At 43.5% G+C, this 25,695-nt stretch overlaps 1 protein-coding gene across 1 annotated transcript; it reads right to left on the bottom strand.

The window, feature by feature from the left end:
* Positions 1–7,889: 7,889 nt before the first annotated feature.
* Positions 7,890–9,491, bottom strand: TMSB4X (thymosin beta 4 X-linked). The gene is made up of 3 exons (XM_082278785.1): positions 9,403–9,491; positions 8,734–8,847; positions 7,890–8,352 (listed from the first exon to the last, which is right to left on the bottom strand). The coding sequence occupies exons 2-3, from the start codon at positions 8,831–8,833 to the stop codon at positions 8,318–8,320; spliced, it is 135 nt and encodes a 44-aa protein (XP_082134911.1). The 5' UTR covers positions 8,834–8,847; positions 9,403–9,491; the 3' UTR covers positions 7,890–8,317.
* Between the last annotated feature and the right edge of the window lie 16,204 nt (positions 9,492–25,695).

The raw sequence follows: 25,695 nt of genomic DNA, 5'->3' as shown, positions 1-25,695 counted from the left end.
TGGAGATTTCACACGTTTGCCTTAGCATATATGCCAGTACCACTGCATCCAGCCGGTTTAGCTTACGGCACTGCTGACTAGAAGGATGTACAGCACCTCCACATCCCTGCTGTGCAAGATAAGCACACAGTACTGATATGAAATGTAATTGATTTCACTGGCACAGCCTGTCCTGCAGCTCACAGGCAACAATCTCAAATAATTTCAAGGGATCAGTAATCTGCTATTAAATTGCAACTATTAATATGTGATACTGCTTTTTCAAACACCCCAGTGAACTATTCGCAATGGCTTCCTTTCTTTCTTTGTAACTTCAGCCTCCTTCTTTCTTTCTCCTTCCATTTATATCCTTCAATATACTTATCTGAGCACTCCTGAAGGATGACACGTAGGAAAAAAAGCTATACCAAGACATAATTACACTGGCATAGCTAACAAAAAAGACCTAGATGTTTCAAATGTCAGTAGATCTGAAGATGTGTGGGCAGCATTTACAACACTGCTATGTTGCCACTGGTAACTGACTGCATTTTTAACCTTCCCACTGCTGGCTAGCAGTGTGAAAGAGGATAAGTCTAGAAATTTAGCACTAGAAATAAACAAGCTCGTTACAACCCTCTAAAACTTACTGTTCTGAAGCCAAGACAAAGAAGGGGAAGGACTGTATAAAGGTTCCAGAGGAGCTCTTTCTTCCTGATGGGCAGCCTACACAGCACCTAACCCTTCCAGTTTGCTGGCATGCTGCTGTTTCCTCTGCTGGATCAGCCCTGAGGACCAGTTTTGGTCACTCCATATCAAGGGGAAAGGAAAGAGCGAAGCTTTTGCTGGGACTATTTTAAAGGCACAACCATCTCAGGCAAAAGGTACTTGATGGAGTTCCACTGTCAAAAAGTTGGCAGAAGTCTCCTGCTGAGCGTGAGCAATTTGGAGACACCAAGCAATCTGACAGACTATTAGACCATGTAGTGGAGTCAGACATACGATCTGAAACAGGGAGTAGTTGCTGACAGGGGTGCTACACCCACAGTTTGGGTTTGATCAGTGAGGACCAACGAGAAGACCAAACTTCTTGGACACGTAACAGTGGTATTATTAGGGTGCTTATCTAGATGGAGGAGAACAAATTTAGGGCAGGATTCCCTGAAAAAATAGAATATGTGAAAGGAGACAGTAAGAAGAGAAATCCTTGAGATATGATTGCACTTCATACGTTGTGCAAAGAGGGGGGATACTCCCATTCCCTCTGAGAAGTGCTCATTGCAACAGAGTCCTGGCTATGAGGCCCCACACAAGCCAATATCATAAACTGGGGAGAGCTGCAAGGGACTAAAATTATGTTATTACCCTTAATTAGACACTCGAATGAAAAATAGCCTCATATCCAGAAAACTCACTGAAATGAAGGCAACCACACCTGCTCAGCACCTTGGCATTTCATAGGGACTTTGCTTCAGCAAGGAGGGAAATTTCACTGAAAGGTGTGAGCATTCAACTGCTCCATTACCATTAACCCAAAATGTGCATTTAGAAGTCTTCTAGGCTACCAAACTGGAAACTGTGTGAAACCATTCCTGGTTTCAAAACACTATTTTCTATTTTTTTATGATCTTGGAGAGAGCAAACTGTAGATGTCACAGCATTGCCTTTGCTGAAAAACTCTGTGCCTACCAGCTCACAAATTCCAGCTGAGAATCATATAGAAGAGACAGTGCTCTCCTCGTGCTGCAATGCATGTGATTAAACAGCTCTTCCATTTAAAGACCTTTAGAGAATGCCAATCTGTTCCTAGTTTTAACCTTTAAAATGCAGCAAGGACTTCAAGAGCGACTTTGGCATTTCTCAGTGTAACCCACACCTCCCACGCACAGCAGGGATGACTTTACAAGCAAAGCACCAGGGAGGCAGACATGTATGGATATGTATATCCTATGGACCCCTGTAAAAGGGTGCATGTCTCCCAGAATTTCACCTGTATTCCTCTTGGCATCATTCTAACTCCTTGTGCTGAGAAGTGTCATTTACCGCCTCATTAATTTTCAGAGCCTCCCCTTCCCCCCTCCACTTAATGCTGGCAAGTCAGCTACCATGAGTAAAGCAGGCAGCAGAATTTTTTATGTCTGAGTGGTAATTAAAGTTGCTAAAAAAATAATTAAAAAATTAAAGAAACGTGAAGTTCTTCCCAGGAGCAATGTTCCTTGCATGATCCAAGCATCAGCTGCTTTTGTAGTTGCGAGCTATGGAGATGAGATTGTCTGGGATCCATCTGTCCTGCTGTAACATGCCCATATACATGGGGTATAGCTCAGCTGCTAGGAGATTTCTTGTTCCTAATTCATTCTGAAGCAATACAGTGGGAGCAAAATCATTGATGCCTTCACCAGCCCACTTAATTTCTTGTAATGTTTTGTTTGCTACTGCTAGGGAATAGGAATATTTGTATAAAGCTCATCTTTTATTGCTTTCTCATGAAAGTAATTTTATTATGCTCGCTATGATAACTTTTTATGGGACCTTCTAGTCTTTGGTGTAATATAAGGACAATATATTTTGAAGAGGTAGGCATCAGGCTCCCCACCGGCAAAAGCCTTCATACAGGTTGTAGTATCCTTAATCTAGTAATTAATTTCTTTAGGTAATGGATTTACATATGAGCTGTTTGCCCCATTCTTTGGATGCAAAGCAGCCCTAAAGCCATCACTGAGCCTGGACCATAAGGTTATGGCTGGTCTGCATTCCAGCATAGTACTAGTAGGGCTCAAGCATTTTGTGTTTCTGCTCTGAAAGGCTCTGCTGCCCTGGGGAGTGCCCCGAGGCCCGCCCTGTGATACTGCCAGCAGTGCACACCACAGGATGACACAGTGGGTGACCTGCCGACAAGTCCCCCTTCACAAGAACCCAAAATGGTGTAAATAAACTTGCTGTGAGCCTGGAGGGTGCTCAGCATGCTGAAGATGGTTTCCACTTTGGCAGTGTGGATGCTCGGGGCCATGTCCACTTTTCTCTCTGAGGATGTCACTCTGCAATTGCCTCTTTTTCCCCACCACTGGTTCTCACATTAAACATTAAAAAAAGGTGCAATGCAAAGAATGGACTTTTTTATTCACACTGCACAGGGGATCAGTGGCATTTCTCAGAGGTAGTGCCCAGTTTAGGCAGAAGGTTGAAGAATATCCTTCTGTTGGCTCAATTTTCTTGTACAGGCCACATGATATAGAGCAGGTGAGTGCATGAAAACGAATCCAGTGAATGATTTTTCTGATCATTATGTAACTCCAAAATTCTCTACATTATCTTACATCAAAATCTAGCTGAGCAGAGGGCTTTAAAGACAAATTCCAAAACTTCAAGCCATGGTTGAAGAATTATTTATCCATTTCAAAACATTTAAAAATGTTATACCTGACTAATACAAATCCTATCATATATAGTTATATGTCAGATGGAAAGGAAGCACCATTATAAAAAATAAAACATAAAGTAATGGGTCTGGAAATTGTAAAATACATTAGGTAAGATTTGAACCATCTGAGAGCCTGAATTCCATACTTTTGGTCTATAGAGTAGATTCCAGTGAGTTCATTTGACTTATTTTAGAGACCTGAATGTTACTGCTGTAATTTCACACCACTAGAAGATGCTGGGAATAATGAAATTGTTCACGGCAGATATTGTAGAACCCACAAATTCATTTCTCTTCTTGGTTTGGTGTTTGTTGGGGGGAGTTGTTTTGATTATTGGGGATTTTCTTTCCATTTCCAAACATATCTCTAAGTATTGTAAGTGTACTCAATATTCTACCATAATGCAAACAAAGAGCACTGCAAATGTCTGTTCATGGAAGTTGCAATGTCTACAAAATCACATGAGATTTTTTCCAGGCCCAAATTTCAAGCCCATGACCACATGCCAAAGATAAAATGATAACAGTTACAATAGCGGGGAAAATTTTCTTCATCACTGAGAAGCCTTTGGTCAATATAATGATGAATTTTTTTTCAAGACAATGTTTTGATTGGACATGTGGTGAATATTTGGGGACTATTCAAAAGCTGGAAATATATTTAAATTGGAGTAAATCCACTCACTCAATTCCAAAATATTGCTGAAAGGAAAATCTGTGTTAGACAAAAAATAAATCTGGAGCTATCAAAAAACCTGAGGTCACAGAAATTGTAAATTAAAAAAAAAATATATATATATTTACTCATCTCACTATGCCATTCTTTGCATATTATGGCCTGAAACTAAGGCTATAGGCCTATATTTGACGCTATTTTGCCATTCGCATCCACTTACTGTGAGGGAGCAGTGGTTGCAGAACCTCCCAGTTGCCAATTCTCATTACATTGCATGGATCTTGTGCCTGACAGTTCTCATAAAGCCCAAGCTCCGTGAGACTGAAAAATCTCCTGAGAACTCCAGTTTTTGATTACAAGGAAAAAAAGCAATGTTGTAATTCTCATGACTGTAGAAACAAGAGAAAAAATCATCTTTGCTCTGCTCCCAATATGCTAAAAGCTCATTAACCCAGAGGCAAATCAAGCATCTCTGAGAGCCCACTATGTTCCATTTTGTTTTTCCTTGCCTTCTAAGCAGGAAGAAGAGGAAGTCAGAGAGGGTTTTCACATTTTTAAAAACCAGTAAAAGCAGTAAAAATGACCCATGGAATTCAGGTCATTAACTTCAGCTGAAAACAGAGAGAAAAATAGACTTCTGTCATTAAGCCACAGAATTTTGAAACAGGTGTATGGTAAAGCGCAGAGTGGTTTTTTTTAAAAACCACCATATGACAGGGACACTAGCAAATGAATCTGCCAGACAGCATACAAATAATGGATAAATGTTGTCTGCAATTCCTTTTCTCTGAACTTACAAAATAGCCCATTTTATTAGAATTTGGTTGCCTTGCCTGTTTGAATTGAAACTGCACAAAGCTGGCGCATCGGGGCACCTCACAGAGGGACAAGCCTGACATAGGTTGCTTTGCATAGTCATCCTACTCTATATCAACAAATAAACAAGAGCTACATTTTTTATTTCTTCACACCTCTTTTAGTATCAGCCCAGTGGAACTATTGCACCAAACACTGTATCATGTGCTCACTGGGCTTTATATGATGCTTGGAGTAGCGTGCGGTTCCTTATTAATAAAATTCTGCTGTGCAGCAGCAGTATGTGGCAGCCATACATGATCAAAATACACAATAGGAACTGCTCATTTCTACACTGTTTCTAGGGAAGTAAAGGGTTACTAAGGGAAGTGGTATTTTATCACACATTCAACATTGCACAAAAATAGCCTAGAAGACCAAAATGCTTACATTGAAGTCTCCACATTTCTGAAATTAATACCACAATGATCTATTTTGGATATGGTTAGCATATGCTTTCTGTCCAATATATGTATAGTTAATGATATCTGGGGGCATGCATGAAAAGGAGAGAAAATTTTCTGAGAAAAACTGAGAAAGGAAGAATTTGCTTCAGTACTGGAGGGCAGAGCTTCTCATCACATCACCTCGGCGGACCTGCCTCTCGGCTGGGGGCTGGGAGGCAGCAACGCCAGACACCGTAAGTCTCATAGGGCTGGCAGACTGTGCCTTCAGAGTGTGAGATCAAAACCCATATGTTTCTCTTTCTAATGACCCTTTTTCATAACCAGGTTTTGGGCTGTATTTTTTTCTAGTTAATTTGTGGCTGATGAAAGTTTCTAGACTGCCAGCTGAAGAGGCTAATTTTATTAGCAACACCCAAAAACCAGTGCAGATACAGGCCGGAGTATTACAGTCAATTCATCCAAGCCTTCATGTTTCACACCATCAATTGCATCTCAGTGAAATAGGTGTCAGATGTGACCACCTCAATACTGCCTATGCAAAGCATGGCAAAGGCCTGCCACAATTTTCTTTGAATGTAGGCAAAGAGCTGAACAAGGAGCAAAGCAGGCGATGATAGACTCCAGTCAATGATTCCTGAATTTGACCTGGAAGGTTACTTCACAGTTGATTTTGTAATTTTGTTCAGTCCTCGATGGCAGAAACAGAGCTGTAAGAGTGGTAGTAGGTCATTGCCTCATTACTGAAAACAGAGCTGAGCCTCACCACCTCGTGTTGCACTTGGTGGTACCCTTTGACCAGCACTTTGGACTTGCAGTTCTGAAGTCATAGGCCTTATAACTCATTACATTTTTGCTGAACTATGCTGTATTACAGCAGGCACTTTCACTGACTTACGCAGAGCTGTGTATACCTCATGCTTTGCCTCCCTCAGAAATACCTTGCTGGTTTTTTCCCCATAGATTAATCCGCACTAAGCTTGCCTCCACTCATTTGCGCACGTGCAGCTCACACTGTGTGCTTCTGCACTGAGCTGTGTCACATCCCATGTTACCTGATTAAGATCAGTAGCTGGGAGTTGATTAATTGACTTTTCAGAAACTCAGCTGTAAGTTTCCCATCTTTCCCATTATATATGGGGAATAAAATCAGAGCTTAAACAAGCACAAGAAATGGCTCATTTCCTTCCTGAGCTCATCACCTTAAATTACTGTGAAGGCCCTTATATGACACCAGGATTTCCCAAATCTTCCCATGGAGTGCATCAAAAAATCTCAAGCCTGAACAGAGATTTGTATCAAACACTCAATTCTGCAAGTTTTCCATTGCTGGGGGGCTGGGCACTGTGCCCACAAGCATGGCCCTCTGGCTCCCACCTTCTCCAGAAGCACAGACATCCACCAAATCTCCAAGGAGCCCCACTGCCCTCAATGCTGTAAAACCAAGGACAGCTTCCTATTGCAGTCAGATGCTTCTAGGGAACAGTGATAGGGTGAAACCCCAAATCTACATGACCCCCACTGCATCAGCAGGCTCAGCAAAACTCAAGCTGCCCCATAGGGACTAATTTTGCTTTACAAGAACTGGCTGAAATTAATGCAGCCTCAAATCCGTAAGATAAAACTAAGGCACTGCAGAAGCACGCTCACCACCCTCCTACAGGTTATCTGACAGCATTTTTTTTCCCAGAGTGTTCATTACTCACTCCACTCTGATGAAATTCATGACTACTAAAGTCAACTCCTACTGATCTCCCTGGATCACAGGTTTTACCCGCAGTCATTTGAAGAAAAATAACCAAAAACTGTCCCAGGCCTAAAGAACTGCCATAAACCAGCAATGTGGAGTGTGGCTATTTGCATGTCAGACTTATTATGATCTCTGTAAGTTACAACGTTTTTGTCCTCAGATGGTTAATTTTGAATTTTTAAGGAGACTGTAGCTTTTTAAATTTTGAAACCAGTTCTTGGAATCAAGGAACTGTAAAAAGATGTTGTTCATAACATGAGCAACATTGTAGCAAAATTATTTTTATTTCCATGGGACACCAACCACTAAATGCTTTGCAAAACTAAAAAGCGTATGTTCAATCTTGGACTTAAAATTCAAGTTACAGCTTCCTTTAAATACCGTATGAGAATAACAAGCCTTAATTATTAAACAAACTAATTATGGGTGAATACAACCGAGTCCGAATCTCTGCAGTAGTACAGAATGGTTCTTAATAAAAGAGCTATGTTATGGGTGGGGCAAAGCAATAAATGCAGCCGGACTTTCTTGCCTTTATCAATCTCTACATTAAAGAAATATTTAAAGAGATATACTCACATGGTGACAAATTATAAGATATGCAATTTTTTACTGAAATCTAAAAACTAGCTTCAAGGATCACAAGTTAATCTATTGGTGAGCACACATATTGAAAAAAAATTAGAATGGTGACTGATGTTTGAGGCATCTCCGAAGGTTTTATAGTATCCTGTGTCTCAGTACCGGCTTTTATGCTTCTTATCCATTGATACAGTTCTCCAAATAGAGGACATAAATACCATCCAGGTTTTAAAACATTTTATTTGCATATTAAAAAAATTGTGCATTCCAATAATTAAAATCATTTGAACAAAAAAAAAAAAAAATGGCACTCGATTAACTGCATTTTACAGCTCGCAGGACCTTGGTACAGCTTTGCATTTATTCGTGTGTTACTCTAGTTTACTGTAGTCCCACCCAAGTTCTTCTTTCATCAACATGCAAGCTCTTTCATGCCACCAGGACCAAAGCCAGACAGGCAGAGGGAAAGGCAGCGCCTTCATTCAGTGTCAGTAGTTCTCTCTATTCTTTTGATGTGAAAGGGGCAGTACAGTCATTTTAAACTTTATCCAACCTCTTTGCATCTTACAAAGTTAAACAGCTAAAAGAAGTAAAATAAGAAGGCAATGCTTGTGGAATGTACAGTGCATAATTTGGAAGGGCAGATTTCATTACGATTCACCCGCTTGCTTCTCCTGTTCAATTGCTAAAAAAGCGGAAAAAAACAAAAGGAGAGAAAACAAAATGAAGATCGAGAACCTGAAGTGCATTCACATGACAATTGCTATAAATTGCTAAAATAAAAGTATATTTTTAGCCACAGATCAAAATACTGTGTAAATAATTGTAAATTAAGCGCTGCTGGGCAGCGGGTTCAGGTTTTCGCTGTCTGGCACAGACATAGCCGTGTATCCTCCCTCCACCCCGCACCCGCCGCACCCCCGGCTCCCGCCTGCCGCCCCTCTTTGTCTCCTCCCGCCTCCCTCCCTCCCTTCATCCTTTCCTCCCTCCCAGCCCGTCTCCCTCCTTCCCCGCCCGCCTGCTTCCCTCCCGCCCTTGCTCTTCCCTGCCGCCTGCCCGCACTCACTTTCTTTTGAAGGCAGCGGGTTTTTCTCTTGCGTCTCTGTCTTCTTCAATTTGGACTTGTCAAATTTCTCGATCTCAGCCATGTCTGGTTTGTCGGACATGTTGGCAGGTGACTCTGCGCACGGAGGGGGAGAGCCCGTTACCCCCGGCGAGGGCTCCCGGCCCCCCCGCCGCCCCTGCGGGGCCGCGCCCGCCGCACCCAACGCGGGGACCCGCTCAAGCTCGTTCCAAGTAAAACGCTCCACCCCCAACATATTTAAAAAGAATTGTGATTTTTAGAAGCGTCTGTTTAATCCAGCATCCCAGGCTTTGCGGCTCGCCGCCAGCCTCCACCGGGGGCAGCTCCCACTAGGAGTACAATAGAGGGGACGCGCCCGGCGCTGACCGCGTTTTTAACTCGCTACGGGAAAAATAATTTAAAAATGTAGCCCTGGGACGGCAACAAAGCCGCCTTGCGCCTGGCACGCCGCCGCCCTGCAGCAGCGCGCCCTCAGACAATACCCCCACGCGGACAATAGCCCCCTCTCTACCTCCTTGCTTCCCTCCCACCCCCCCGGACAAAAGCCCCCGCGCCCTGCCCTGCCCGCGGGCCCCCCCGGCAGGGGTGCCGGGTTCATGCTGCCCGTGCTGAGGGGCCCGGGGGGTGTCTGGGGGGCGCGGCGGGACCCACCGGTGTCGCCGCGCGGTGATGCTCCGTCCGGCCGCTCGCTGCTGCCGCCGCTCCGCACGCCAGTATAAAGGGCGCTCGCTGGCGGGGCGGTTTTATCCCCGCGCCTATGCAAATGACGGTGATGTCACCATTTTTTTACCGCTCTCCGCGTTTTTTTCTCTCTCTTCTCCTTTCCCCCCTGGCTTCCTTCCCCTCCCTTCATCGTCCAGCCCTCCTCCTCCTCCTCCCCGCGCACACGCGTACACGCACACAAAGCTACACACACACACACGCAGGCACACGCACAGCTTTCAGCTCGGCTCGTAGCCGAGCATCGCCGCGGTGTCCTCGGTCCCTGCCCCGGCCCCGGCCGTCGGGAGGCAGCCCCAGGACGGGCCGGGGGGGCGTTCACTGCCCCTTGGCTCCCGGGCCTCCGCCCCGGGGCTGCTGCGTGCCCGGGCCGGGCCGGGCCGGGGACCGAGTGCGAGGCAGAGGCAGGGACCGGGGCCAGGGCAGGAGCAGGCGCCGGCCGCCTCCCGCGGTGGCGGAGGGCTGTGCTTGGCTGGAGCCGGGCGGTGGTTGTGCTCTACATCCCTGTTTGACGCTTTCCTGGTCGAGCAATATCATCTCGCTGATAACGTTACTCAAATGTCGGCATTTAGAAGGAAAAGCCAGAACCCCCGTCCCTTCAGAGCTCCGGGAGCCGCCGCCGGCGCGTCCCCCAGCCCCCTCCCCAATCACCCGCTGCCTTTGCATCCCGATGCAGGGAGAGGAAAATCCCATTGCTGCTGCTCCTGCAACCCTGCTGCAGTGGAAGAAGGGAACCACCCCAAAACGCCCCCAGGCCAGGCTTTGGTGCCCGGCCAGCAGACAATGGCTCTGGCCAGATGCCGCCGGGCCCTGCCTCCCAGCCCCGCTCCCGAGCAGCGGGGCGGCCCCGGCCTGGCACCGCCCGCCCGGCCCTGTCTGCCTGTGCCCGGAGGGGAGGAGGGCTGGGACCAGGGCTGGGGCCGAGGACGGGGCTGTGGGGGCCCCGTCTGGCTCAGGGGTGCTGCCTGCCCGCGCTGCGCTGCTCCAGATGTGCTCAGCGGCTCCCCCGGCCCGGGGGATTCAAACAGGCAGCCCCGAGCTGCAGTCGGTCCCAAACGCAGCATCATCTGGCTTGGTGGGCAGCTGCTGCAGGGGAGGGGGCACAAGCAAGGAGTGTATGGGACGCGTGATTCCTGTTTCTGCAAATACGGCATTGGGAAATATACTGAATTATTCACGTGAAAGAGCCGAGAGACGCCGGGGAGAGTATGTGTGCGTGTGCGTGTGGCTGACTGACAGGGAGACGGGGAAATCTCTGCGCCTTTGTTTGGCAGCAGCCCTGCACGGGAGCAAAGGCATGCTCGCTTTCGAGGTGTGAGGGGGTGCAGGAGCAGGCGTGTGGGAATTCACTTAATTTCTGCTCCTTCTGGGGTACCTGAATGGAAACCATGGAGCATATTGCTCCCTGCTCCTTGCCCTCCAGCAGGGTATTCAATGCAAGGGGGATTTCTGGTGAATTAAAAGCCCTGAGTCACAAACAGTATTAATACATGCAAGGAGAACTGTAAATACATTTCAATAAATTCCCTGGGGATGCTGCTTTCTCTGTTTCATGGCTGTCCTCTCCCCCTTGGCTGGCTATTTTTCATAGCATTTCCAGAGCTGTATTTTCATGGAGGTAAAATCTTGTCCCCATGGCAATCCCAACAATACTTTCTATGGTGAACCAGGATTTCCAGTCAGCTCACAGTCTTCTAAAGCTGAGCTCCTTTGCATTTGGAGATGTGGTGTATAAAGTCTAGTTTCCTCCCGCTGTTTATGAGCACCGCCAAAACTGAGATGAACATGGTGTGAGCCAGGAACTGTGCAAGACTGAAGACCAAAAGAATCTCTCAGGAAATAAATTACCAGGAATATATAATTTGGCGTTATTTACAGATTTTCATAATAATGAAATTAAAAATGTTCCCAAGGGATCTTCTGTGTTGGATACCAGCTAATTCTGCTAGCTTTTAAGGGATCTTCTGTTGTTGGATACCAGCTAATTCTGCTAGCTTTTGAGCAAGTTCTGTAAAACGAGTTTATGGCCTTTTACTGCTTGATGCTTTAGGGCATTGAACCTCATGACTAGGAATTGTGAAATTTCCCTGATGATCAGTTCATAAGCATCCCCAATGATGTTACAGCCCCAGGCTTTTCAGTTTTGCCAACGATTTTTCTGATTTTTAAGTGAGAGTAAATGTAATACAGATATTCTTTAGAATAGTTTCTAATTTCTGTAGAAGTAAATCCTCTCTATAACAGTTTGCATTAGTGGCATAGCTACAGAAATTGCACATCTTCTTGTCCTTTTATGTTTGCTTCTGTTTATTATTATTTGGAGAATGCAAGGAAGATACATGTTCTTGCAAAACTGTCCCATATCAAGTAACTTCTGAGGATAACAAAGCACACTTAGACAGGACAGAGCTGACATCCTCAATAAATGTCCTAGGCCATGAGTTGTAAAGGATAGCTTGCTTAAGAATTCTTAGTTTGGATATTAATGAGCTGATAATTTTATATTTTTTATTGCTTTATTGCATTTTGTGTCAGCAGTTTCTTCCTGTGATTATTTTTAAAAAATTTCAACAAATCAGTTGAAAAAGTCAACAAATATTCGGTGTTGTAGTACCCTGCTAGACATACACTCTCTCAGTCATTTGCATGTTAAAGGAAGCACTTTTCAGCACATTGCTGATTCCATTTGCAAGAAGGAAATTGGACCCTTGCTAACGTAGTTTTCAGCTAACACCTTTGAGGGTTGAACTAGAGCAAGGAAGCAAGTTCTTTCTTGCCTTCTATGAAATTCATGTTGCAGGAACGGTAGTAAGTGGTAAACCATAGTTCTTGCATCTCATTTGTATGATCAAGTTTGAAGCCTTATGAAAAACATGAACATTTCTTTTCCAGGTAAGTATGTACTGATCCTGTTTGCTTAAATGTGATAAGAGACTTACTCAAGGCCATGCAGCAGGGGCTTAATCAGATATTAGCAGCTGTCAGTGGAAGTGTCTGTATCTCAAATGACTTCAGTGGACTTTTCCTTGAACTCTATTTGAACAATGTTTTGAAACATGATCAGGAGCACAGATCTTCTAACCTAATGCTAATTCTGCCATAGAGTTTATTAATTTATTAAAAAAGAAAAAAAAGTAAAGGACCATGCAACATCTATGTGATAAAGCACCCAAGGTTAATTCCCATCTCAACATATTATTCATAATGGGATTCCAGGCACATAAAATGACTAGTAAGTTAAAAATAAACTCTCCATGCAAATTTCTCCATCATATGGGAAATAAATTAAAGAAAGAGAAGCCAAGTGATTGTTTTCTAGGTCTCAGTTTCACATGTGAAATCTTCTTTTCACATGCTTGACTCTCTGAGAGAGGATGCTTTCTCTCACTCCATATACTGCTAGAGGAAACAGGAGCTGGCAGTGAGCCCGACAGTGTAAGTGAAGAGACAATCCCTTTGGGCAGTCGCTTGCTGTACTGCCTCCCTGCCAGCAGCAGCAGGGTGTTGACAGTGACATCAGGGCTTGGGTGTTCAGTTGTTCAAACACCAGAGCACAATATTTGTGGTGTGCCACATTCCACTAAGTGCTACCGACAATTAAAATTAAAAAAGGGTAATTGATTCATGGAGCAACGTTTTTAAAAGGAGAACCTTCCCATCTCCCCCTCCACTTAATTTCAGAAGTGGGATTGTGAAATTCTTGTCCTAGCTGGACAGATTCTGGTGCTAATTGGCTTTACAAGAAGTGGCATTTCCTTTTTTACTGTGCTTGACAAAAGGGAACTTTGCAACAGGTCATGACTTTCAGAAAGTAGTTCGAGAAGAGAAGTCAGGCTGGGAAGCTCAGATTGCTGCACAGGAAGCTAAATACCCTCCGGTAGCAGATGCTCCTCTCCCACACAAATCTGCCTGACTCTGTTTTCCCCGCCTTGCCTATACCTGTAAACAATAAGTGGAGAGTACTGAGCCTTTATTTAATGTGCACAGAAAGCTGCAGCTACACAACAGTTTGGAAACCAGGCTATTCAAAACTGCAAGTGGAAGGCTGCCTGCATACCATCAATAACAAAGCAAACAAGATGAGGAGGCCTTCAGCTGTCATTTCTGGCTTTTCAGAATTTATTGTCATCATGCTCTGAAATTTCTAATAAATGGAGAAAGAAGCAAGAGATGTATGTCTCAAACTTTCAGAAAGCTATCTGTGAGTTTGTAGGGAACCACCAAACTTCCAGTTATTTGTCTTGTGTTTTTCTCACAGGGCACGTGGGGACATGGTTTAGCAGTGGATTTGGCAGTGATGGGTTAATGACTGGATTTCATGATCTTACAGGTCTTTTTCTACCTCAATTATTCTATGAATCTGTATGCAGACACTGTGTTAGAAAGCTATCTCTAGAAACAGTGATTGAGTTGCAAAGTTACCTGAGAGAATTGAAAACAATACCCTAGCATATCTCCTGCCTGAAGAAAAGCATCTCTGTGCCAAAGTTTCACAAGTGCTTGCCATCACTTTCTGAATTTTGCAGCAACTTTTCTCTCATTGATATGAGTAAAATTAATAATTTTGAAAGCATGTAAGTGACAACATCAGCATTATGCATCACAAAAGCATGATGAATCATTTCTCCTAGTGCAACTCAGCAACCCTTTGTTCCTGCAATGCTAGGTTTCTCCTATGGAAAAGTGCTAATTTTATGGCATGTGCATGGGTGTCAATAGACATTGCAAACAGAAATCTCAGGCAAATGAAAAGACTTGATTTTTATGACATAATTGAATGTTTCTTTCAATGCAAAGGTAAAGCTAGATAGCCATTCAAAATACTGTGGTGTCTATTCAACATACAAAGACATCCATATGTACAAAAGACAAGGCAGCTATTCTTATCAGCATTCCATTGAAAAAGGAACGACCGAAGTAAACACTCAGAATGAAACAATGACTAATAGCGTCAAACTGCCTAGGCTATTGTATGGGCTTTGGCAGTCCTGTGAGGATTGCAGTCCACTTGCTCTTAAGAAACGGCACAGAAATAGGGAAATACTTGTCAGAGACCATCCCCGGGATACCGAGGTTGCATACTATGCTCATGGATGAGTTTCAGAGCAACAAAATGTACCCAGCATCATTAATTAGGTGAATTGTGTCATTCCAAAGTGGGGTTCCCTCCCTCCAAAGCCAACATTCTTATGACATTCTTATTGGCATGCCACAGAAGAGTAGCGTAAGTCACTATTCATGAGCATACAGTAGGACTAATTTATTTAGCTTGGAAAACTACCCTTGAGGCCACACCTGTGCTATGTGCTCTGTATATATCTCAGTTATCTCTGAGCTGGCTTTAAACTAGTGGCAACTTGGAATTCACCCCAGGTTTATTGCTTTATGTTGATTTTCTTGGGTGGATTTTACCGCTTGTGCTGAATTCTGCTAGCCATATCTGAGACATTTGTTTTAAAACCATCTTAGGCATATTAAGCTATCTAGCTTCTTCGTGTTTTTGGCTCCCCAAACCCATACAAGTGCAACAATCTTTTGCCTCTTGTAAGGTTGTAGGCAGGTGAGGTTTTTCGAAGTTTACATATGGGTTTATCTATCTAGCTATTTATTTTCCAACAATACTCCCTTCTTAACTTAATTTAAGAGAAAAGGTAGAAAAAAATAGAAGAAAATAGAAGAAACTAAGTTTGCCACCGAACAAGATATAAAAATAGCTAGGAGGTCTGCTCAAAACCTTGTTTATGTCCTGGACATTCAATCTTACATGAGGGTAAGGAATGAGGGATGAAGCTGTTGAAATAAAGCACATCCAGTCATTGAAGCTTTCTTGATGTGATGCTTTCTTTATATTGCCAGATTGTAAAAAGCAAGGGAGAAGAAGTGTTTCTTGTAACTGCCACAACCATGGATTTTAGTTGTCTCTGGTGTATTCCACAGGTGGCATGGACTAGGGGTCTTGATGTGTGTGTATTGGGGGGATTAACCTTCTTGAGGATGAAAGGCACAGCTCTCACAGCATCTCTCATCTCACAGCTCTCTTATCAGCTGACAACTGTGTGTCCTTGGCACCCACATAGTTCCTGCAACTTACAGGTCTTTTTCTCTCACATTTTTCTTTTAAGTTGAAGGGGAATTACAATGTGTAAGTGTAAACAGAGGTGCAGACCAGCAGAGACATCTGTTGAAGCAAAGCCACACATGCAGGTTGTGTGGGTTTGGAAAGGACCCTGTCCTTGGTCAGTATTTAGGATTTTCTCAGGCTGTCTCACTATCTCACTTTTTCAAACAATCTCACCTGGACTAGTTTTGCGTTTGGGGCCATTAAGACAGGCTGGCAGGGGGCTCAGGAATGCACCACTTTGCCCATAGGAGAGTTCAGGTTATTCCACACAGAAAGGTATGGACCAGTGCTAGAGATTAAAAATTGATAAAGCTTGTGTTTCAAGTGTCAGATGCATGCACCCACAGACATGGTTGATGGCAGAAAAAGTAGTGGTGGGAACAGATGGAGCAGTGTCCATTTTGCCTTGCAAGAAGGGGAACCCTCAGCTTTACTCACAGCTTCTGGTGGTAACAGGGTCTATGGCATCTCAAGTTTCACCTCATGCTCATTATCATAGATACACGTTTGTTTATGTCTAACAGAAACAAAAGCACTCCCTGGCATGTTTTAAGGTTGGTAGGAAGTTACTGCCCACATGCTTAGGAAAAACAACAACAGTAACACTAATACATATTGATGTAGAGGATTATTTCCAAAATATGTCACTGGAGGCAGGCAGGCAGGCAGAGCTCATTTATGCAGATAGGTGTACAGCTACTTTGCCCCTGAATGCAAGATATCACACAGAAGGAGAAGGAATAAAAATAGGTAGGTTCCAGGTTTTTGAGTCCATGGGTTTTTGCTGCTGATATTAATAAGGGTCCAATTTCCATTTATTACAGTTACTCATTGTGCCTTATACAGAATGGACGGGAAATTGGGGATGGTACCAAATGTTCCAAAGGGAGCACGTCTCAACTTCTATGCATAGCCTCGAGGTATTCAGACGATTGGTCTCCCTCACTTTTAATTTAACTTTTATTTCACAGCAGTGGTCTTCATGAAACCTGCATTATGGTTTCGTGAAGAAAGAGGAGTGTCCCTGTAGATTGAACTAGATGTGAGAGTTGGCTGTCTCTGCCCACAAATGAAGTGTTTGTGCGCAGACCCCTGCTGCTCAAGCAGCATTTGTCCACTCGTAACGAAGTGCTGCCACCAGTGGGCTGTGGTTTGTATCGACACACACTTTAAATGCTACACGTCCGCAATGCTTGTCATAAAAGACAAAATATTCCAAGAATCCCGGTCTAAAATCAAGCCGTGCCTGATCAGGACATCTGGACGGAGACGTGTACTCGATGGAAAGTTTCATTTCTCTCTCTGCAATACACACGGAGCATATATGTTAACTCTGTTCATTGAGACGCACTCTCAAGTTCCATAAGGGATCGTTTTCCCACAATACACTGCATCTGCTGGTGGTAGTCCTGCCATTGCTTAGTCCTAACATTGGTTATTTGGAGGGAATTCAATTGTGTACGCATAAATTGTAAAAATGTTACTGGGAATTGCCATGGGTTTGCACCGACTGAACATCAGTATTCAGGGAAATGCAGGCTTTAGATACTAAAAGTCAGCTTCAGCAGAAAAGATCAATATGTGTCCTGAAACAGGCACATAAGATACTTTGAGCACCCAGTGCTTTGCTCTTGGCTAAGTTTATCGAAGATCTAGAAATTGCATCACTTCAGAATTCCTTAATGTTTGGTCAGACTATGACTAACACACAGCAGAACCCTGACTCCTCAAAAATAAGTTTATTTCTACCATTTCTGTGAAAATGTGGCCAGAGATTGTGGTGATGATAATCCTTATGTGTACGTATAATGATAATATATATATGTATATGTACCTACAGCACATATATATATGCATGTATAAAATATAATATGCCTGAATACATCCTCTTAAATAAATAATATGTATAGTACAAAATACAATATATCATACATATTCAGGCTCCTCAGCCAAAATGGATTTCCTGAAAAGCTTTATCATCCTGTAGCATCCCACCCCTCCTTAACACTGAGGGTAACAGCATATACTGCACAGCCCACAGTTTGCTCAACTTGCCCACCTGGATCCCAGGAGCATCCACCCAGCCACACATTTTCACCCCTTAAAAGATGATACTGAATTGAAACATAGCCCTGCAGTGGGTTCATGCACAAACTTAATGTTCACATGCAGCTTACTACTATCACTGTCTTTGCTATGAAGTTGAAAAATCTCAAATTTGCTTCAAATTCTTCAAAACAGTGAGGAACTAGGACTCCGTAGATATGGGGTGATTTCATTGCTGAGTGAGTAATGATTTACAGTGGTCTAAAGAGACTCTCTCCTGCTGATGCTTGGGCAGAGTTATAGCAAATACTTCATTTATCACTTGCTGTTGAGCAGAACGACTGTTCCAATTCCTGCAGTGAGTCTAAACCCATCATTTTGTTCTGTGTTTGCAACTCCAACACACTGCCATAAGGAAAGCTCTGACCATTAAGGGAATACTGCTAATAATTAGTTAGTATGCTTCTTTTCTAAAATGCATTAATATGAGGAATCTGAAGTTATATCTCCTCTCCCAGAGTAATACGACATTGTCAGAAAAATAGGAATGCAACTCTGTTAATAGCAGGAGGATGGTACTTAGTTGTCTGTCTCAACTAATGCAACAAGAAAGAAAAGAGTCTGTTGCTGTTTGTTCAAACATCTTTCTTCAGCCCATACCACTGGGCACAATTGCTTCAGCATTCCCATCCATCTACAGTATATGGGCTTCCAACTCCATGGTTATGTGCTCCATTAATGACTTGCTTTGGATTTGCTGACTTTGCCAATAGCTGCTGTTTGCACTGTACTTGGAAGATAAGACAATTTATTTTGAAGATGAAACAAAGATTTTAAAGACTAGTTTTGCCTATTTTTTAAAGTTAGTATCAACAAGGGCAAAGAAGAAACCCTACAATTTATGGTGTTTTTCCTTCCTGAGGACGAGCAAGAAGTATGAAGGGAGTCAGTCAAGAGGAAATGCTGAGGCTTTTCAGTTTCCTGTTCTTGGTAAGAATGAGGGCCCCAGTGATGAACAACCTGCAGTCAGAGAGAAGAGAACTCACTTGTTTCAATTTAATTTGCAATATTCTAAGTCAGTAAGTCACCCCAAAAGCTCTGAAGAAGCAGATCTGATAGGAATCCTGTAATCTCATTACAGTCAACTGCTGGGCAAGTACTTTGGTGGGTAGATTGCACTGCATATGTTTTATTTAATTGAACATTTGTATGGCTTCATTAGCTGAACTGTAATTGGAGTTTTAACATATGCTCAGAAAATATTCTATGATGTTAATACTGCTTCTGGAAAATATTAGGATGATGCTTCCTAAGACATTAAAATGGAAGGCCTAGTAGAACAGAGAACAAACAAGAATAGGCGACTGCTTTATTTAAAAAAAACCTATGGCAAACATCTTTTATGGGAACTCTAAACTCAGATAGTGAGGAAAAAATAGTGCCGTAGATTAGAAACAGCAGGAAAAATAGGCTGGAGGTAAATATTCAGGTCTGAGTACAGTAAGTGATCAATATGTCAGAGTCACAAGGATCCATGCAAAGACTGCGATATGGATGCTTCCACAAGCATTACTGATGTGAGAACCCCAATGTGCTTTGGAGTGTGGCATGAGGCAGACCCTAACTGCGCATTTGTTTCGTAGCACTTTTCATGAGCTTTACCAAACTCTTCTTGATACCCAGTGGAAATTCACATAGTTAATTTTCAGTTGTATGAGAAATCTTTTCACTGACAGCAGATGCATGGTATTCCACTCTCACTGGAGATTCGCTTTTGCTACATGAGGGCAAGTGATAAACAGATACCTCCAGTTATTCTTTTTCCTGTATGTGTCGTTCATTACCTTTATTAAAAATCTTCATCAGCACGCTTTTTATTGTCTTCTTTTGAAAGTAACCATGTGCAGCCCAACCAGGTGCCCTTGAGATGGATATTTGTCATGGCTTTCGAGACTGCCTCTCTGTTTGCTAGGCAGAGAACAGAGCAAAGCATGGTGACCACGGTTCAGTCACACCCATGGTGCCACCTTGCTTATCTAGAGTGATATTACTGCTACTGAATGCTTAGGCAGTTGTCCCAGATGAGAGCAAACTAATCATTCATTTAATGTCTTGATGAAGTTTTCAGACTTATTGATTGCTTTTGTATTACTCATTGGCTCCTGTGTATTATTTCCCTTTTTAGATTGTAACAGATCAGAGCAGAGCTTCTTAATGAGATGGAAAATGGCAGCAAGTGGTTTTTCTTGCTGCAGGCTGTCAAAGCTTCTCCTCCCCTCTCCTCCCCTCCCCTCCCCTCCCCATCTGCCCTCAACATCCATAGTAAGTCACCTTGAATTTAAAATCTTAGAAGAGTCCATTACTTCTTTTGCACCACCTAACATATGCTATGGATATTATCTAAATTAGTATTCCATTAGCATTTGTCTTTGCCCTGTGCTTTGGTGCCAAAATAGGAAAATTTGGCAGCCACTCACTACTATCCTCAGACTATAAGGAGGGCTGAGGATGTGCAATATCAGCTGAGATGGGACATCAGAGACTTAATTTTGATACTTCTAGTCAAAACTGTCTTGGGGAGAGAAAGCTACTGTTTTCAATTAATGGACAAAGGAAAGGAATGAAAGATTAAGGAGGGATTTGGTAATGGGGAAAGAATGAAGTAAAAAGTGAGACTGATCAGCCTCCCTCAGAGAACTGATTAATTATTTTCTGACACAAAGTTTTGATCCAAGTTTTTTTTGGGCAAGATTTCAAGAGATACTGCAAAATGACTTTGTATATATAAATGGGAATTTGGGATAAATTTTCATTCAGCATTTTAAATACTTTATATAAATCTGCCACTTCTCAAATGATGTATTAAAGCACTCATGTGGTTGCACAGTATCAGTATTCCTCTGAGATTTTACAAATACATCATCAACATTACATGGATGAAATCCAGCCTGCCGTAATCCAGATGCCCAACATAGGCAATGCGTCACTGAACATTTCAGTATGCAGCCTGGAGAGCAGGGGAAACAGCCAAATCTGCCTTAATGTTGCTACCACACTTGTCCTGACACCTACAGTGGGAGCTCAGGAAGCTGCAGGGGAAGATGTAGTCTGCTTGTAATTGTGTTTCCTGGATTTGACTACAGAGGGACCAGAGGCATTTCCCACAGGTGGTGCCTTCCACAGGTACTCAGGGGGATGCTGAGCCCTTCTGTCCTCCACTTGTGATGTCACCTGGCCCTTTGCAGAGCAGAGCTGCAGCACATGCCAGTGCCTGCTCTTTGCACTCTGGCGTCAAAGATGGGGCAGCCTCCAGGTAGATGGAGCTACTCAGACCCTATGGCATTAAAATTTTAACATACTAGGAGAGCATCTTGAACCTCATCTCTCACTCAGACCATGGTGGGCTGAAAACATTGCACAAGCATGAGTGCAAGGGGCATGGCTTGAAACCACTTGGCATAGGACAAGAGGGGGCAAGGCTTGAAACCACAGGATCTCCCATTCCCCAGGTAATTGCTGTACATCCTAGGATTTGTCTCAGAAGATCTTGTTCCCTACCACTCCCTCATCTAGTTGGTGATGTCCATCTGCCTTAATATGGGGTGAGACATATTAAGTATCCACAATCATGAAATAAAAACTTCTCAGCAAATGAGTGGCTAAAACTTAGGCCTCCCTATGAAACTTTAAGGGAAATGAGAAAATACCTTATACCTTTGGATGCCAAAAGGCAAACTCTGTAAGGACTCGATCACACTAGTTTAGACAGATGAAGACAGGAGTGGCATTCAAGCTAAGGGAAGAAGAAGGCATTGAGGTTGAGATAAATGTATTCAAGCTGAATCATTCTGATGAAATTTGACAAATATTTATGGAGCAAATCAAAGTAATGAGTTAGGGGGTTCTTCAAAGAATGTAGAAGAGACAAGTGAGATCTCTGAAAAGGTGTAAAGGTCACAGTCTACACCCATTTTTAAATGGTGGAATACAGAAACACATATCATAATACATAACAGCCTAACTACAAGCCCCAGAAAAAAAATTAAATACCCAGAAGATAAGATCATGATAAAGAACTGCCAAGAAGGATTCAAGCCAATCCAGTTTCTTTCTTTGGATAATGGGAAAGCAATAAATGTAAAATATCCTGATCTCCCTCCCATGAGACTGCTCCTGTTCTTGTAACCAAACTGAGGAAATACAGCCAGGATGGGTAACCCCTAAAAAAAGTCCACTAAGAGTAAGAATCAGCAATCAGTCCTCTAGCAAGGTGAGAGGTGTTTTGAGAGGGGCATTTTTATTAGCAGCCTGACAGACACAGTCTTTTTAAAAAAAAAAATGGAAGTGACTTGGAAAACTTAGTTTCACTTACAGAAAAAATGGACACTCCCTGGTTACCCTGACTGCTGCTGAAAGCATTGCAGAGGATGCGAGTCACCCTGCCTAAAGTCAGTCTGCAGCTGTAGCCCAGACTCTTCCCACAATCAGTGCAAGAGTCTTAGATGATTCAGCCAATCCAAGGATAGGACTGAGGAAATGAATCACTCTCCAGTTTCCTCTCACTGCCATCCCATTGACCATAGGAGAGTGTAGAAGGACTACCTCAAAATAGTCACTTAACTTTTAGATAGCCAATATAAGGTGAGACCTTTAGTAACCAATGAATTACCCAGATTCTCAGAGATATTTGGGTACTTAATTCCCTTTAAAGTCAACATTAAGTAGGTCTGATAACCTGGGATCTCTTGACTGAGTGAGGAGGTTCAACGCAAGAAATAGGTTTTATGGGGGTCTTAAGACTCTTGTCTGTTCCTGTATTTTCCAGGCAAATCACTGGGCTCACTAAGGACTCCTAAACTTAGGGTGTAAGCCTGGGCCACTCCGTGCCATATTACTGAGGGGAAAGGGTTGCAATTTACGAATAGAAGTCAATGGAGCTAATGCTGATCCCCTGCCTGAGTATCCTCTTCTGTAGCGGGTTGAGTTCGAAACCGGGCAGAAAACACCAATTAAATGTAGTGGTTTTGGTTCAAAATATTCATTACTTACTTATTTTCCTTCTGTGAGATAAGAATTAGGAGAAAAGCAAAGCAGGCACAAACCTTAAACAGTTGCAGTACAATGAAAGAGTTTTATTACTAATAGAATTAAAAGTAAAGAGACAATAAGAAAACAAAATTGAAGCAAATCCCCCCCCCCCCCCCAGCACTTCTCTCCTTTTACCTAGCTCACACAAGGGATAACAGAACATGGGATGTTAGTCAGTGTTCCAGTTCTTGAAAAGTCTCTCTCTTATGCTTAAGGAAAAAAGGGTTTTTCCTTCAGTTGCACGTGGTTCCCAAACTGCCACTAACAGCAGATCCGCCCGGAAACAAACAATCTGCTGTGTGTAGAACATCTCTCCCATGAAAAATCTCACAGTTCCTTCACACTGCAAAACATGGGCCATCACATGGGGTTATTCATCTTTTTAAGGATAAGTTCTTTTGGCCTGCACACAAAGGCTCTTCTTCGCCACAAGTCTCTAGCAGCCTCTTACTACTATATAGCCTGGCATCGGCATTCTTCACAATCTTCACAGGCACACGAAGATACTCCATCCCCCCATGTTCTTCAAATGGATTAAAGAGACAAACAGTTTGTGGTATTACAGTCTCTTACCACGGCATGCAAGAAGGTTTCTTTTAAGCTGCCCGCCAGAATCGCGGCACCGCCCTCTTTTCTCCCAGTCGCCATTTCCAGCTCCGTCCCACATGGCTCACTTCTCTTTCTCTCTGACTCTGACGCCGCCATGCTGAAGAGTGTTTTTGTTCGGGCTTTACGGTGGGGAAAGCCTCGCTCCCTTTGTGCTGCTGGCTGCGTGGTGTCTTCTTCAGTTCAGCACGAAGTGTGCTGGCTGCAGACAAGAGGCTCCGCCGGCTCCCGTTGACTCCGCCGGCTCCGCATGGAGAGGAGAGGGACCCGCCGGTCCCCAGAAGCCGCGCTGGATGGGTTTAGCTGTGAGCAGTCCATGGCTGGTTTTAGCTGTGGCAGTCCATGGCTGGTTTTAGCTGCCTGTGGCTCTGAGGCAGTCCCCCCCAGCCACCCAGGGTCCGTGCCACAGCGTTGGGAAAGGGGGAAAGGGGGAAAGGGGGAAAGGGGGAAAGGGGGAAAGGGGCAGTGGCCCCGGCCCGGCCCGGCCCGGCGGGGCCGGGAGGCCCCGAGCTGCCCCCACCTCCCAGCAAGCGAGCTCCGACCAAAAGGGGAAGTCCCACCTTTCTGTGCGGTTTAAATATGTAAATTGTGAGAAGCGTAATTGGTCTTAAAGACTGTCCATCAACTCAGGGTCAACCCAATACATCTTCCCACACTGGTCAGAATGATGTTAATTGAAGCCTTTCTTGTGGAATAAAGAGCCAAAATTTATATCTTAATGTAAAGAAACCTTGGATGGAAATGCTTCTCTATGTTTTATACTTGGCCCTTTGAAGACATTCTGGAGGGATAGCAGCATCCAAAATATTGATAATTCTGCTGTTGAAGAATTATAAGCATGATTCTCCTTTTGACATGAAAAAAGGTGGATGAACAGTAGAACTTTATGCATTTAGAGCCAGGAGAGACACCTCTGCTATCCCACAGGATTTTCCATGCAGCCTTTCAATGCTCTGTTCAATTCTTTAAGTTTTCCTTTTTTTTGAAAAAAATTTTCTGTCACATCTCATCTCTGAGCCCAACCAAGCCTAAACCCACAGCACTCACAGAAGTGGAGTGTCTGGGTTGCTAAGGTCTGGAATAAATAAAGCCTTATGGCCCTTCACTACAAGGAAGATATTGAGGTGCCAGAGCATATTCAGAGAAGGGCAACAAAGCTGGTGAAGAGTCTGGAGCACAGGTCTTATGAGGAGCAGCTGAGGGAGCTGGGATTGTTTGTTGAGGAGGTACTTCATCACTCTCTACAACCACCTGGAAGGAGGTTGCAGCCAGGTGGGGGTTGGTTTCTTCTCCCAAGTCACAAGCAACAAGTCTCCCCATGGCAAGTTTAGATTGGATAATAAGAAACAATTCCTCACCAAATGGGTAATCAAGCACTGTAACAGGCTGCCCAGGGAAGTGATTGAGTCATCATTCCTGGAGATATTTAAAGGACGTGTAGCTATGGTACTTTAGGGACACAGTTTGGTGGTGGATTTGGCTGTTCATGGTTGGACTGGGTTAATGGTTGGACTGGATGATCATAGAGGTTTTTTTTCCAGTGTGAATCTCTGACTCTATAATTCCTGCTGGTTGGCAGCACATCTGAGCCCAGTGCACAGCCATACCCAGCCCCCACTCCGCGAACCCTTACAGCTCTGTGACTGCAGCCCCGGTCACTTCTCACTCCAAATACAGCAGCTGGTTGCATCAAGGTGCTTGTCTCCCACTGCACCATCACCCTGACACCACCAAGATCTTCACTGAAGACAGAGGACAAGTCAGTGTTGGTGCAATGACCATGATTTTAGGCACAAGCAGCATTCTGAATTGGGTTAAAGGACTGGCTTCTGGTTTGGATGGAGATTGAAATCGCAGCACGTGCAAGGATCACTGAGACCAGGAGAGAAGTTGCACAGCTGAGGTCCAAAAGTCAAACCAAGTTCCATCCCTCTTTTTTTTGAGGAAAGGCTTTCTGTGGTGCCTGTCCCGGCCCAAAATGCTCCAGTACATAAACCTGGTTGCTTCATAATATAGTTATTATGAAATTTTCATATGGTTAAAAGAACAAGCAGAAACTTACATCTTATTAACAGATGCCAATAGTTAATCAAGGCAGATGCCTACATGTTTTATTCCCTAATCCATATTTTGAATCTTATTCACAGCCTCTCATAGGATAATACACTTTCCCCTGTGTATTTGGCAGCAGTGTTTGAAACAATGAGGAAATGAGTTGTTCCATTACAAAATACTTAAACCCTATGTCCTGATAGAATATGAAGGCGAATGCCTAAACATTCCTGTATTTTTTAAATCCAGCTGTAAGGGGAAATTGCTCTCTCAGGCTGACAGCCTGCTGCTGTTGAGATCCTTGAAAGGCT

This window comes from Coloeus monedula (genome assembly GCF_965178545.1).
Source record: "Coloeus monedula genome assembly, chromosome: 3".
NCBI lineage: Eukaryota > Metazoa > Chordata > Aves > Passeriformes > Corvidae > Coloeus > Coloeus monedula.
This window is presented reverse-complemented; position numbering and strand designations above follow the sequence as displayed.

Bases quoted from the DNA above. Each gene is read 5' to 3' on its own strand.
- TMSB4X (XM_082278785.1), bottom strand. From the start codon at position 8,833: ATGTCCGACAAACCAGACATGGCTGAGATCGAGAAATTTGACAAGTCC. The intron at 8,353-8,733 runs GTGAGTGCGGGC...CCGCTTTTTTAG, and splicing joins CCCGCTGCCTTCAAAAGAAA to CAATTGAACAGGAGAAGCAA.